Source organism: Perissodus microlepis, chromosome 2, assembly GCF_051167445.1.
Source record: "Perissodus microlepis isolate ML-2025 ecotype Zambia chromosome 2, ASM5116744v1, whole genome shotgun sequence".
NCBI classification, from domain to species: Eukaryota; Metazoa; Chordata; class Actinopteri; order Cichliformes; family Cichlidae; genus Perissodus; species Perissodus microlepis.
The window spans coordinates 28,389,799-28,404,525 of record NC_140462.1 but is presented as its reverse complement, the minus strand read 5'-3'; the positions used below and the strand labels follow the sequence as shown (position 1 = coordinate 28,404,525).

At 36.6% G+C, this 14,727-nt stretch overlaps 1 protein-coding gene across 1 annotated transcript in view; it reads right to left on the bottom strand.

The window, feature by feature from the left end:
• Positions 1-3,765: 3,765 nt before the first annotated feature.
• Positions 3,766-14,727, bottom strand: part of anxa5a (annexin A5a) — a 30,198-nt gene continuing 19,236 nt past the window's right edge. Inside the window, exons 8-12 of the mRNA XM_084938125.1 lie at positions 13,670-13,763; positions 11,125-11,220; positions 10,850-10,908; positions 9,603-9,725; positions 3,766-4,551 (exon numbers count right to left, since the gene is read on the bottom strand). Coding sequence (XP_084794251.1) covers positions 4,492-4,551; positions 9,603-9,725; positions 10,850-10,908; positions 11,125-11,220; positions 13,670-13,763 — 432 coding nt within the window. The 3' untranslated portion in view covers positions 3,766-4,491. The remainder of the gene's footprint in view (positions 4,552-9,602; positions 9,726-10,849; positions 10,909-11,124; positions 11,221-13,669; positions 13,764-14,727) is intronic.

Sequence of the window (14,727 nt, the reverse complement as noted above, 5' to 3'; positions counted from 1 at the left end):
ATGGTTTGCCCACAGGTTAAATCCATCAAGTTCAGACTCTCAGCAGGTTGCATTCTGGGCTTAGTAGGAAATCTGTTGCTGGTGGATCAGAAAGGCCAAAACAGTGTGGCTGCAGAAAAAAATAAATTATACAGCAGCCACAAAGTCACTGCTGGAATGTAGTGAATACAGACATATAAGGAGTAGCTTTCCTTGAAGGACTTTAAAACAACAGCTGCTGAAAACAAGACTGAAATTCTGCTGAGCTCAATTAAACAGTTTCTATTAAAAATAATAAAATGCCAGAAGAATGGTACTTTAAATTAAGAGCTATTCTTCTGCCAGCTTTGCGAAGAAATAATTGAATTTAAAAAGTCCAAATGCAGTATTTAAAGCTAATGAAATGGGTCTTACATGGACACCAACTGTCATTCTAAATGCAATAAAGCTATGAAAAATAATACTGGGACTAATGCTGCAAAATTGCTCTTAAGTTGTTTTATACTCCAATATGCATTCATTTTTTCCTGACCAACAATGTGTCAGCTTTAACCCAGACACTTTTCAGAAAGCACATAACTGCCACATGTTCCAGTTCTGCTTTATAGTGAAGGATCCAAAGAAAAGACCAAAATGAACTGCTTTCCAGGACTGATCTCTACACTAGTAAAAACGCTATACAAATACAGACTATTTACCATCTCTATAGCTCTGCGAGTGAACAAACAGGGGTCACACATTTATTGTGATGCTGTGGCACACTTTGCATAAAAGCTTCGGATAAGCGCGACTGATTTATTTATGTATCTTTTGGTATGTTTTCTGCACTGTGATTTCTCTTGCCAGTGTTATTTCAGAAGCACATCATGCATCTCAGTTATGTATCTGTGGTGCAGGTGGAATGATTACAGGAAATGAAGGTGAGCATTTTTGAGGAATAGGGCTAAAGACAATGTGTTTTCATATTACCCCAACCGGTCGCAGCAGATGGCCCCGCCCCTCCCTGAGCCTGGTTCTGCCGGAGGTTTCTTCCTGTTAAAAGGGAGTTTTTCCTTCCCACTGTCGCCAAAGTGCTTGCTCATAGGGGGTCATATGATTGTTGGGTTTTTCTCTGTATCTATGAAGCGCCTTGAGGCGACTTTTGTTGTGATTTGGCGCTATATAAATAAAATTGAATTGAATTGAATTGAATTATGTCTTGTAAATATGATTTTATTGTTTAACATTGATTTATTTGTTTGTACTATTTTATTTTAACGTTATCTTTATGAGCTCATCATAGCTTTAAAAATTTATGTAGGTCTCTGCATTCATTATTTTGTTTACAGTCAATAAGTCATGTATTTAATGGCATTGTTAAAGCTGCACTAATGATCTCCTCATTTCCAGTGAGTTAAACAAGGGAATTCATTTTGAAAGCAGTCACAAATACACAGAAATAATTATCAGACAATTGGTTTGTGGACTACAATTTTAGGTTCTTCAGTTTACCCTTGTATACATCAACATATTGGTTTTATGATGCCAGAAGTGGAAACAAAAGTAGTAAGTTAGCAGCTATTAACAAAAAACCTGGCTAGCAAGTTTTATCTTTATGAACTAGAATTTCACTCACTAACACAACCTCATTTCAGACTTTGTGTTAAAAGAAATCCAAGCCAGATTTGTCATATCATTGCATTTAAATGCTTTTAAAAGCCCCAGCACCATTTAAAAAAAGACCTGTTTAGTGACTCCAATTAGCACAAATGAGTATGTGAAAACAAAAACAGCTAGTAAGATGTTTTCATCAGGTGGCCTCTAACAAAATCCAAACAAATGTTAACATTGGTCTGTTCCTGCTATTAATTTCATGATACGTGAATGGATGTAAAGCCAAATCTTTCCCCAGTAAGTGAACCCAGGAAAGGGTGGGCACACAGGTGGTGTGACTGCCTGCAACCACTCCTGATTGGCTGAGGCGATGTAAGGCTTGGTCAAGCTGAAAATATTCAAAACACATTTCAGCACTATTGACACAAAGGAGATCTGGCACAGTGTGTATGTGAGTCAGGCTTATAAGCTTATATGAATGCCTTTGTATGTGTGCAAGTGAGCTTTTAGTTTATAAGCTTTAGGCTCAGTGGAGCCAAGATAACAAAGAACTGAAGGGAATAAAAATAAATGCCATAAAATGGCACTGTTAGTGTGAAGTTAGACAGATGAGTGTGTGCTGTTGTGGTCAGTCTAGACCAAACAAACATCACCATCCATCTGGCAGCATGAGTATCGTTTTTCTAGACATATTATAAAGGCTCAATATGCATGCATACGCTGCATTTTAAAATAATGTGACTCAGAGCAAAGATTTCCCAGAAATAACTGACAATTAAGTTCTACAGCCACACCGCACAGAATACCACCTCACTATTATTTACAGCGTCGTCCTGCAGTAGAAATGATCATCTAGTATGGAGCATGCCTGATTTATGATAGGCACTGGCAGTGACAGTGATTACAGGAAAGACTTTAAACTGCACATTTCAAAGATCTACCATACACAAAGTATGTGTATGGTTTACATTGCACATGGGTACCTGTTTTCCTCCATCTGGTGTACTAAATTTAAGGATATTTTGGTTTACCAACTTTAACTAAACTTTTTCCTGATTAACCCCCTTTTCATAAACTTAAAAGTAAAATGCTTAAAATCAGGTGATTTATCTCAAATTACTGGACTGTCATTAACAGCCAGCACTACTATTCATAATTTATAATACTACACCTAAATATATCAAAACCCTTCAAATCATTGGATGTTAAATATGTTAAATTTTAATGTGTCTCTCTTTTGCTATTCATTGTACTGTATGTATGTATTTTTATTCTGGTTGGAGTAATGTTATATGGATTGTGCTAGTTTCTTATTTTGCACTAGCATTTCTGTTGAGCTGTGGAATCTATCCAAAGTTGTAAATAAACAGCAGATTCATTGTAAAGCAATAGTATAGCTGCATTGAAAAGCAAATGTAATTTTCTCTTTGGATGAATAAATACCTACAGAGATGTGGAGCATCAACTTTCCAGTCATTTTTGCAATGAATCAGTGTGGACTTGTGTCTGCAGAGAGAGCAGGAGCCTCAGAAGAAAGCGTGACTATACATGAAAACACTTTGCAGGTTTAACCCTGAGGTGCTTTCTGAATACTTAACAGTGTCTAGGTCACATGACTGTAAAATATGTATAACCACACTGAACTGAAACACTGAATATTTCTGAACCACACTGAGAAATGATACATTTCGAGAGTATTGACATGCACATCTGTGCTGGGTTATTTTAATGACTTTATAATTTTAAACAGATCAACATTTATATGACTCATCCTTATATGCATCCTCCTCAAATTTAATCAATAACAGTCATCATTTGCACTCATTAATGGGCTAATATGCCCATTAATGAGCAAATTCACCAACCAAGAACTTTACTTAAATACCCATTTGTATTTAAAAGGTATTAAATATGTGAAGTTGAATTATAAGAAAATGAGGAAACATTGCAGTGATATATGAGAAAGATTACACATGTTGCCTAAGATATGCGGTGTGGTTAAAATGGGAGGGTTGAAAAACATATAGTTAGGGCCCGAGTACTAGTCTGCGAAGGCCCTATTGTAATCACTCCATTTATTTGCATTTGAATTTGTTAATGTGTGAAAAGAATATTACTTTTTAGTAAAATATATTGACACTATCTCATCAATCACTGTAATGAGAAACAATATAAAGACATTGTGTCCTCATTTCAAACTCTGCTGCCACCCTGTGGTTCAGTTCCAGCAGAATAAAATCATTTTCCACCGAGTGACCTATAGGGACCCCGTTTGTTTGACATTTGGCCTCGTCGTGCAGAAAGGCATGGAAGCAATAGATCTCATTATATGCATCAACAAATGTCTAATAGCGTCCCATTACTTATTGATCACTGACAGCCGCATTGCACGTCAAGTCTGGATCACAGTCTCATTTCTTATTAATGAAATCATCGGGGTTGTCAACATGTAGGGTTTAATAATTGAGTAGCGGTATTGTATTTTCAAACTTGCATTTAACACATGCTGTGAGAAGTGAGCTCAAATAAGGTAAACAGCTGCTAACATTGTGTGTACGCTTGACAAGAAAAAGAGGTCAAAGATTTTAAATTAATCAGGCATTTCATCATTTCAGAAAGCATTATTATCTGCATTAAAATCAAAACTGCTTGTTTACCAAGGACTAAATTAGAGCTATATGTTCTGTCTGGCATTTAAAAAACAAACAAACAAAAAAAGAACAGTGCCTTGTAAATAATATTCATACAATATAATATTGTCATAAGTCAAAATGACACTCAGGTAATTCACACTCGATAAACACACACTAACAGAAAGAAAATCTATAGATCAATATCCTCATCTCATGTGTATAGCTTTGTCTTGCAGCAACATGATGGCTCATCATTCATTGCTGCTAAATGCGTCATAAGGTTGCATTAATCATTCCCACCACACAGGTAGAGTAAAGCCTTCTGGTAATCTCCAGTTGTGTCTTCCTGTAAAAAGAAAAAAAAGAAGAAGAAAAAGAGTCTCATTTAATTTGGGAGGTTGAACATTCATTTATCTACTCTGGTATGTTCGTTTTAGAAATGACTGAATTCTTTTCATTTAATTTAAGTACTGACAGAGTTAGTTTTGCCCAGTGACAGACTGGCGACCTGAGAAAATTAATGGAGATTATACTGACATGTGGGTAGCTCTAGCTCAGGTGTTTGGCTCTCCTACTCCTCCTCTCCACATGTCAGTTTGTCCTTGAGTAAAAGCATTGAACTCAACATCAACATCCTCCAGTTAGTCACATGTCCCAGTGTCTTTTGGCAGCTTCACAAATGCTACTAACATTTAGCTAATCGAAGCTAAAGCTATAAACATATATGAGCTTTCCTTCCACATTGACTTCAATTTCTGCTGATCTGATGTTACACAGAGTAAGGTAGAGAGTGTCCAGTTTGAATTAACCACAGCACCTTTTCCCCCTGACACGTGCATTGATATCAATGCAGATTTTTTGCCCTCAAAAGTCCCATTTTTTTCATCTGTTATCTCAAAATATCAAGTTAATAACTGCAACTGTTGACAAAAAACCTTGAAATGTTGATGTTACAGATATTTTATCTAGAGCATTCATGTTCTTAATGGTCAGCTAACCTGTCCATCCATTGTCTTAACTGCTTATCTAATCCTGATTGGAAGGAAGGCTCGAGCCAACCCCAGCTGTCATCGAACAAAAGGTGAGGTGGGACACCATAGACAAATCACCAGGCCATCACAGGGCTACGTCACCTAGGTACTGCTGTAAATAAATAAATACAGCAATAAAATATCAATTTACTTTGCTTCTCTGAGCAAAATGCTACATGGCTATCCAGCTAGCTACCATGTGTTATACCATACCATACCATACTTATGGTGGAATGGTTTTATAAACTTGCACGTTATTTATCATCCCAGAGATTTTCATGCAGACAGTTGAATTTAAAGTTTACTAAGCAACAAAACATCAAAAATCTAACAGAAATGCCAACTGTTTGGCAAATCTCTCAAGTCTAGAGTCATGCTCCAGCATGCTTGATGACTCTCTCTCTCTCTTCATGTTCTTTGCCTCCTCGGGATCTTTTCCTATTTTGCTGGGAAATATTTCCACAGGTACTCAAGTTCTGCTACCATCAGTCATTTCCTCTACTGAGGGAAAGCTAGCCGGGGTGACTATAATAATAATAATAATAATAATAATAATAATAATAATAATAATAATAAACTTTATTTAAAAAGCACACTTAAAACCAAGGGTATGCCAAGGTGCTTAACAAATAACATAGAGAATAAAAGGAAGATAACAGAAATAGGACCAAAGCAAGTACTAGGTATGCAAGGAACTAGGAAAGCAGCAGATACAGAACAAACAAGGAATTAAATGAGCATAAAAGTGCATAATATTAAATCATAAAAGAAATGTTAACTAGAGGGAAAGGCAAGATTGAATAAGTGGGTTTTTAGTCCTGATTTAAGCAGTGCAATAGAATCAGAGGCGTGGATATCAATTCCACCGTACCGGGGCAGCCAGTGCAAATGCACGGTCACCCCGAGACTTCAGTCGAGATCTAGGTTGCGTCAGAAGTAGTTGAGTGGCAGATCTAAGTGTTCTAGCACGAGTATGCAGCCTGAGAAGTTCACTAAGATAACTCGGCGCTAATTTATTAATAGTTTTGAATGTAAGGAGTAATATTTTAAATTGAATACAGTACTTTATGGGCAGCCAGTGCAAGCCAGCTAGAACAGGAGTAATAGAGCAAAATTTCCTTGTACCAGTCAAGAGGCAGGCCGCCGCATTTTGGACTGTTTGCAATCTAAGACGAAGAGAAGAGGGAAGACCGTAGTACAAGGAGTTACAATAATCCAACCTGGAGGTCACAAAAGCACGAATAAGCTTCTCCAAGTCCTCATGCGGAACATAATACCTAGCCTTAGAGATAAGGCGCAGTTGGTGGAAGCTAGATCTCACTACAGCAGAGACTTGCTTGTAAAGACTTGTAAACTGAAATAACTGACATATTCCTGGTGTACCTCACTGCCTCATCAGTTGATTTAAACCAGTCAAGGGCAGTGCCTCTAATACCCACAGTGTGCTCAAGTCTTAATAATAAGGTGTTATGGTCCACCATATCAAAAGCTGAAGAGAGGTCCAGTAAAACTAGGACCATAGAGCGTCCAGTATCAGTAATTACAAGAATATCATTAAGAACTCTAACCAACGCCGTTTCAGTGCTATGCAATGGCTTAAAAGCAGATTGAAATTTCTCAGCAATATTGTTCGTGTCCAAGTACGCCTGGAGCTGGGAGACAACTAGTCTCTCCAGGATCTTGGACAAGAACGAAAGCTTAGAGATCGGTCTGTAGTTTAAAAGGTCATAACAGTCAGAGTTTCTTTTTTTAAGAATCGGGTGGACTACAGCATGCTTAAAAGCCAAAAGAACACAGCCTGAGAGTAAGGAAAAGTTCGTAAGAAATACGATACTAGGTCCAATTACATCAAAACAGTCCTTAGCTAAGCGAGATGGAAGAATGTCAAGCACAGTATTGGTGTTATTCATTTGATCAACTAGCCGCTTAAGAGACAAAAGTGACACAGGCTAAAACTGGTGGAAAGTTGAAATGCACTCAGGAATGGGGAGAGGACTTAAGAGATGAGACCTTCTCTAAAAAGTGAATTTGAAATCGCTCACAAAGAGCCTGAGAATAAGGTAAAGGCATGTCCGGGCAAGGGTTAACCACTGAGTTAAAAATTCTAAATAAGGTGCGGGGGTTATTACCATTGGCCCGGATGATTTTGGATAAGAAAGACGCTTTGGCCATTTTAGCAGCACTTTGGAGTTTTAAGCGGCTAGTCTGTAGCATGTCGTAAGAAACCTGAAGTTTATCTTTTTTCCACCTTCTCTCAGCGCGCCGACACACACAACGTAGAGCGCCCGTAGTGTCATTAAGCCAACACAGAGCGTAGGTTCTAGGGCGCTTCATTTTAATAGGGGTGTTGTGCCAAAAAGTGATTGCCTGCCAAAAACTGATTTCCAATGTTTCCGTGTGTTTTTTATGTGTAATATCGTTATGTATGTTGCTAAATAGACTTCGGTGAACAGGTATTGCAAAGGGGTTAAATACACAATTTAAAAAAATTACCTGTTTCTCAATTATCTTTGTAGCTGTGTTATTGTACTTAATTATAATCAATCAGCTTCCTTTTGTCCACTTAAAATATGTTTACAGAACTATTTTTGCATTTGTTGCAATTTCAGCTGTCCTCTTGGCCAGTCTACTCTTAAAAGAGACATTTTTAAAGCAAACAAGAATTTTTTTAACTGCATAAATAAAGGATACATAAAAGTCACTGCCAAAAAGTGATTGCGGCTTCTACCTCGTTACAGGAATGTTGTTTGTTGGTCAAGATGACTTGATATAATTCATGAGGGATATATTTGACATATGTTTCACATATTGTAGATCAACAAGTTATTTATAGCAGTTTAAATACAAGCAATCAGTTTTTGGCAGACAATCACTTTTTGGCACAACAGGGGCAAGAGTATCAAGGATAGAAGAAAATAACGATAGCAAGGTATTAGCACAGTCATCAACCGAGCAAAATGAACAACAGTCGGGAGTGACAGATGCAGAATCCAAGAAAGACATAGAGAAGTTTGACACCGCTTCAGCATTGATTACACGTAGTGGGCGAAGGGGAGCCGCAGGATGTAGTTCGTTAGTGCATAAGCCAGTATCAAATATAACTGGGAAATGATCCGAGATCCCAGCGTCACTTATATCCATGATACAAATGAAATAAGTGCTTCCTGCATAATCGAGACGTTATTTTCAGGACAATTAATACTCTGCATTATACAGTACTGCTTACAGCAATCCACTCTAATTACTCATGGTTGATTATTATTCAATACACATTAGATTACACCATCCATGTTTACATCATATTGATAAGGAAAAGCAAAGTTTGATATCACTTTATAATCACTCCTCATTGAAAACTTCCATTGAAACTTTAGCACACTGTCCTTTAAAGGAGACCTATTAAGCTTTTTTTATTTTCTCTCATATAAATACAGTTACAATGGTGGACACTAGGGTGTAAGTCTAAGTATAAGCAATGAGCCAAAAGCTTAAAATAGCTTTTGACTTTAGAATAAAAATGTAAAGCCTTAAATAAGCTTAGTTAAGGCTTTACATTTTTATTCCACTTTTAATGTCAGGCATCCATGGTTGGTTGGTATTTTTTGTCAGAAAATATTCAAAAAGCAAGTCTCCAAGTCATAATTACAGCTTGTATGTTGAAATTATCATTATTTACATGTTAGACACCATTAATTGTGGCAACTACTGTGTGGCATAAACATGCTCTTATAATAGCAGGAAAAGCACTGGCGTAATTAATGTCATTAGCTATATGTAGCTCTGATTCATTTGGAAGGCAAAGTGAATAGTACACAGTACGGGGACTGTGAACATGCAGAATGAATTATAAATTATTTAAAAAGTGGAGAAATTGTAGAATAACTGCCATAATTAAGGAAAAAATGAACTCTGCTGAACTGTAAAAAATATATAATATATTTATTCAAGATTATTTCATAATGTGTTATTATCTATTCAGTACTGGCCATTTAGTTCTACAGGAGGATCGTAATAACTCTTCAATGGAGGAACATCTGGCATTAGGAGAACAGATTATTCACTTCATCTGGTGTGAAAAGAAGGGAAGCACACTGAGGGAGACATTTAAAGTAAATCACTAATCCCCACTCCATCACTGCACTGACGTGAGTAGTGTACAGCCATCATATCCATAGTAAACCCAGCTGGTGCTCTAAAGTCATGCAGAGGGACAGATGAGTATATTTAGCAGAATATGGAGACAACTGAGGAAAATTACATTTTACAGAAATGTGTTATTCTTCTGAAGTAATAGACTATTCAGTATGTTTCATTAAAAAAGAGCACAAGGGAATAAACAGAAATCCTGAGTGGGCTGAAGCAGTACCTGGATGGTGGTGTACAGAGACTGTCCGTATATCTTCTTGAAACTGCCTCTGATGTCCAACATGTCCACCTCACTCCTGGACACCATTATCCTCATCAGAGTGTCGTCATCAGTTCCAGCTCGCTAAATACACAGAAAAAAGAAAGAAAGAAAGAAAGAAAGAAAGAAAGAAAGAAAGAAAGAAAGAAATCAAATGTCAGCAACAGTTGCCTCAATGCACTTTATATTGTAAGGTAAAGACCCTATAATAATCCTCCTGGAAAGATTGGCAACTGCCTCAAATGTTTTCTTTATATTAACAGTCTTTATCATTCTAGATTATAGACTTCAGTTTCTTTGTAAACAGCTTTTTAACCCTTTACTGATTGATGGGCAGCAACAATTACTTCTCTAGAGTTATTGCTGATGTTGTTCATTCTTAACATTTTGTTAACATTAAATTTCTAAACAGAATTTTAAACATGCTGATGATCAGCTGATCAAGTGATTTTGATTAGCAGTAGCTGGCTGCTACAATAAGGGTGTACTTACTTCCGCCTACGCGGCTTCAGCATTTTGGCTTTTTTTGTGTTAAATTTCCGCACGCTGAATGATGTCATGTGGTGATCCTCAGAGGTTCTGATGACTATAACTTCAGAATGGAAGGTGTACTTTCTTTCCCAAAATCTACAGTTATTACACAGTGAACCTTTAGTTTGCACTTCAAATATTAATTCAACATGTTGGAAAAAATGCTTGTACATTTTCTTGCTCAGAGTTGAAAGGCAGATTCAAGCCTCTTCCAGGTTAGTTAAGCTTTTAAACTATATCACTGTAAACACCATTTTGTTTTGTTTTGGGTTTTTTTTTTTTGCTGTTTAGATGTAGAAAACAGCCTTTTAGTTTACTGGAAAATGACTACACAGTCACTGCTCCTTGATTTGACTTCACTTTTGTTGCCCTATTCATTCTAATGCAACAGCTTGTATTGTAGCTACTCTTCTGATTTGAATTTAAAGTCTTCTTAATATATTGATAGTCTCATATTTGAGCAAGACTAACATGAAAATAATTTGCTGAAGCATCATGGAGGGTTAAAAATGACACCAACACTAACCTCAAAATCTAATGTAGTCAAGTTATCTTTTTTGACAGATATAACTTTGTTAAGATTGTTATTTATTATATACATATCATATATTTTACAGGTGAGTGATCGGTGAGTATTTTCATTAATTAGACTAGAGCGATGTGATAATGAGACATACCCTCATAGATTTATATAGACTCTCAGCAAAGAAGTTTGGGATGCTCCCGGCACATTTCACTGTGGAGGAAAAAGACAAAAACTGATGAGGCTATGTGCAAGACTACATTTTTTGTAAAGTTAAGCTGACACTGTCTGATGTTCACTTTTTGCTATCAAGTGTTATCTTCTGTCATATTTTATTCAAAATTTCTTGAAAGAAAACCCCATCCAGGGATATTCTGATTACTTGTATGTGACGCCTAAATTATCACCCAGATAAATTGCGGCTCTTACCAACAGCCAGCAGCAAGTTCTCCAAATTCCCAGTGGTCTCGCCTCTAATGCTGTCCTCTATATCAGAGCCAGAGAGCTTCTTGTAGGCAGCAAATACTGCAAAATAACCAAAACAGCCACAGTGACAGACACTCATACATCCTCATTAGAGAGAAACACATCAAGCAATTTTCAACATGAACCTGTTTTTACTTCAGGGCAAAAAATATGTCAGTTTCAGCCCTTAGATGATCTCTTTGTGCACAACATGAGTGTGATTTGGTGAGTTCACTGGATTACATTTCTTTTATTGCATTTATATAAATCTACCTGGCACTGTGTGTAACAGTAATTTACCATCCCTTGTTAAATCATGAATTAATTGTGATTAACCACATTTTTTGGAAAGTCAAGTTCAGTTTCACTAGCCACACCCAGCCTGATTACTGTCAGTCCTGTTGAATCTAGAAATCACTTAAATATAACCTGTCTGAGAAAATGAAGTAGGTTAGAAGATCTCACATCATCCCACAATTTAAAGAAACTCGAGAAGAGATAAGAAACAGTGACAGATTGCTGGCAATCATGGACAATGACTCCCACCTCCTCCATAACACACTGGAAATCTGAAGAGCAGTTTCAGCAACAGGTTCCTTCAACCTTGCTGTCTGAGGGAACGTTATAGGAGGTCGTTCCTTCCTGCTGCTATCAGACTCTTTAATTCATCCATACAGTATTAATTGCACCTCAATGCACCCTGTCACTTTTGTACACCATGACATTTTTGCACACATACTTTTATATATATGTATATTCATGTTTATATTTATGCTATATCTCTATATTTATCTATTCATCTTAATATTTATCTATCATAACTGTTTCTACACTCACATTTTATGAGTGCTTGTTGTTTGTTGTATATTTGCTGATATGACAACTCAATTTCCCTCTGGGATTAATAAAGTTTCTCTCATTCTCTGATTCTGTTTCTGAAACAAAGTCATTGACTTCTGTTAGTGAATCGGTTTCAAAGCAAGACTTTCTAAGACTTTCAGACTCCAGTGAACCATGGTGTGAACCATGATCCACAAACTGAGAAAATTTTGCACTATCTACCAAGTTACTCTAAGAGCGCACTGACAACTCATCCAGGAGGTCACAAAAAAACCCAAACAACACCCAAAGAACTGAAAACCTCACTTGTTTTAGTTAAGCTCAGAGTTCATGATTCGACAACAAGGAGGAAATTGCCAATTATTGCAAATGCTTGACTGTTGTTGTTGTTCCCAAGGATGGTACAAGTAGTTATTATCTCCAATAAATCCAAGATCTATTGGAGATCACGGTCTGGTTTTCATTAGTGGAGAGAAGGTTGAACAAGTGACAACTTTAAGGTTAAAACTGTCTCTAGTGCCATTACTGAATGGCAATAGGTGAAATTGTGTTTATATGTGTGTGTTATTGTACATGACGTGTTCCACTCGATTGTCCAAAGTAAATTTCTTTCAAGGAAGACAATAAAGGCTAATCTAATCTAAATCTAATTAAGTTTAGGGGTCAATTACAATTATGTAGGTAATGAATAGATTTTTTTCCTTAATTAATGAAACCAGCCTCTATAACTGCATTTGGTATTTATTGGTGTTATCTTTGTGTAATATTAAAATCTGTTTGATGATCTGAGACGTGTGGGTGAGGGTGCAACAACTAGGTAATCACGAAGAGGGAAAGTAGTATCCCACACTAAAAGCCACATAAAAATCAACCACTGGAATAATTTTTCCAGTGGTTGATTTTGAACAATCGAAACTAATTGGCACAGATACAGAGGCATCAGTGTAAACTGAAATAACTGACATATTCCTGGTGTACCTCACTGCCTCATCAGTTAAAAAGTTGAATGTTGACGCAAATGCAAAAGAGACTGTCCTAACCACAAAAAAGACACAGATTGTCTGTTGTTTACTTAACTCTTTCCTGATAAACAACATATTGCAGTTGTGGAGCAAGTTAGTAGCTTTTCGCCTCTTAATGAGGACCACAATTTTTAGAGTTCAGAGAATAGGTCAGCACACGTGTTTGAGCAGGTTTATATCCACTGTCATATGTTATGTTATATTGGTTTAATTGTGAAATTAATATGTTATTTTGTATTTTATCTTAGTATTGCTGCGTCATTTTACTAAACCAAACTTGTCTACATTTTTATTTCAATAAAAAAAGTTAAAAAGTTACTAGATCAGAAAAACAGTGAAACGAGCAGCCAAACAAGTAATTTGATAGAAACTTGCCAACAACTGACTTTTAAAAGACTTGCTAAAGCATGTCGATCTGTTTGTTGTTTGTTCACATCTGACTAAACCATTGCACTTCCTATGCTCTCAACTTAGTCTCCACAATCTGTGCTGTTTAAGCATGTTTCACTGATATTTCCTGCACATTTTCTTACACTTTGACTTTTTTGTTTTCATTTTTTTTCAGTGTTTGTCTTACACAGCTAACGGACGCCCTGAGCATATCACAACATCCAAATGGGCTGGCACAGGCAAACTGGCAAACTCACCTGTTTTGAGATGTTCAGCGCTCCTGTTGCCCAGAATTGTGATAAATTTTTCCTCATCTGTGCCAAACTTTCCCTCACCAGCAGCATACAAGTCCTGTAATGGAAGACCACACACCGATGTTCATACTCTCTCTCGCTCTCTCTCTCTCTCACACACACACACGCACGCACGCACGCACGCACGCACGCACGCACGCACACACACACACACACACACAGAGTCATTTATTTTTGCTTTTTAATGAATTAGCATTGCTTATTTCTCCTAATTTGATCACAGAGTGGCTTAACACCGCTCTGGTGTTATGAGTCAAGACGGACTGCTAGTCATGATAATTTGGTGTGTGTTTAGATTCATGTTATTAACTGTTAATGTCTGCTACATGTAATGGTTTTAAAACAAGATGCCATAATAATAAAGGTTAATTTCCTGCTGTTAATTAATTTATTATTATTATATTATTATTATCATTTGTTTATCATATAAACAAATACACATCATTATGTGTATCATTATCACAATACACATAATACACAGGCAGTTTGCATGTTTCAGGATTTTTTTAACATTGCGGGTAATTTTAAAAAAAAATAAAAGTCATTCACTCACATTAATATCAAAACGTAATTATTTTAAATCTTTAAAAACATGTTGTATCATAAATCAGGAAAGAGTCTGTTGCTCCAGTTTATCATTAGGTCAGATATGTACAGTGACCAGCTGGATAATAATTTGAGTTATATTCACGTTTGCTTATTACACACACCTCTGCATGTCTAATGCCAACTTTTGGTGCAAGTATAGGAAGTAATACAAATTATATCAGTGTGTAAAGTTCCCCTTGAGGCACAGACTTTCCATTTCCTTAAACTTAAACAGACTTATTGAATATCTGGAAAACTGTATATTTATAGTGATACCCCAATGTCTATCTATTAAACATCATGCAGTGAGCTTAGCACACATACTGGACATGTGGAAAGAGTTAGACTGTGTCTCTCCAAAGGTAACAAAATCCGCCTCCCTACACCTCAACACCTCACACATTATTTATCTA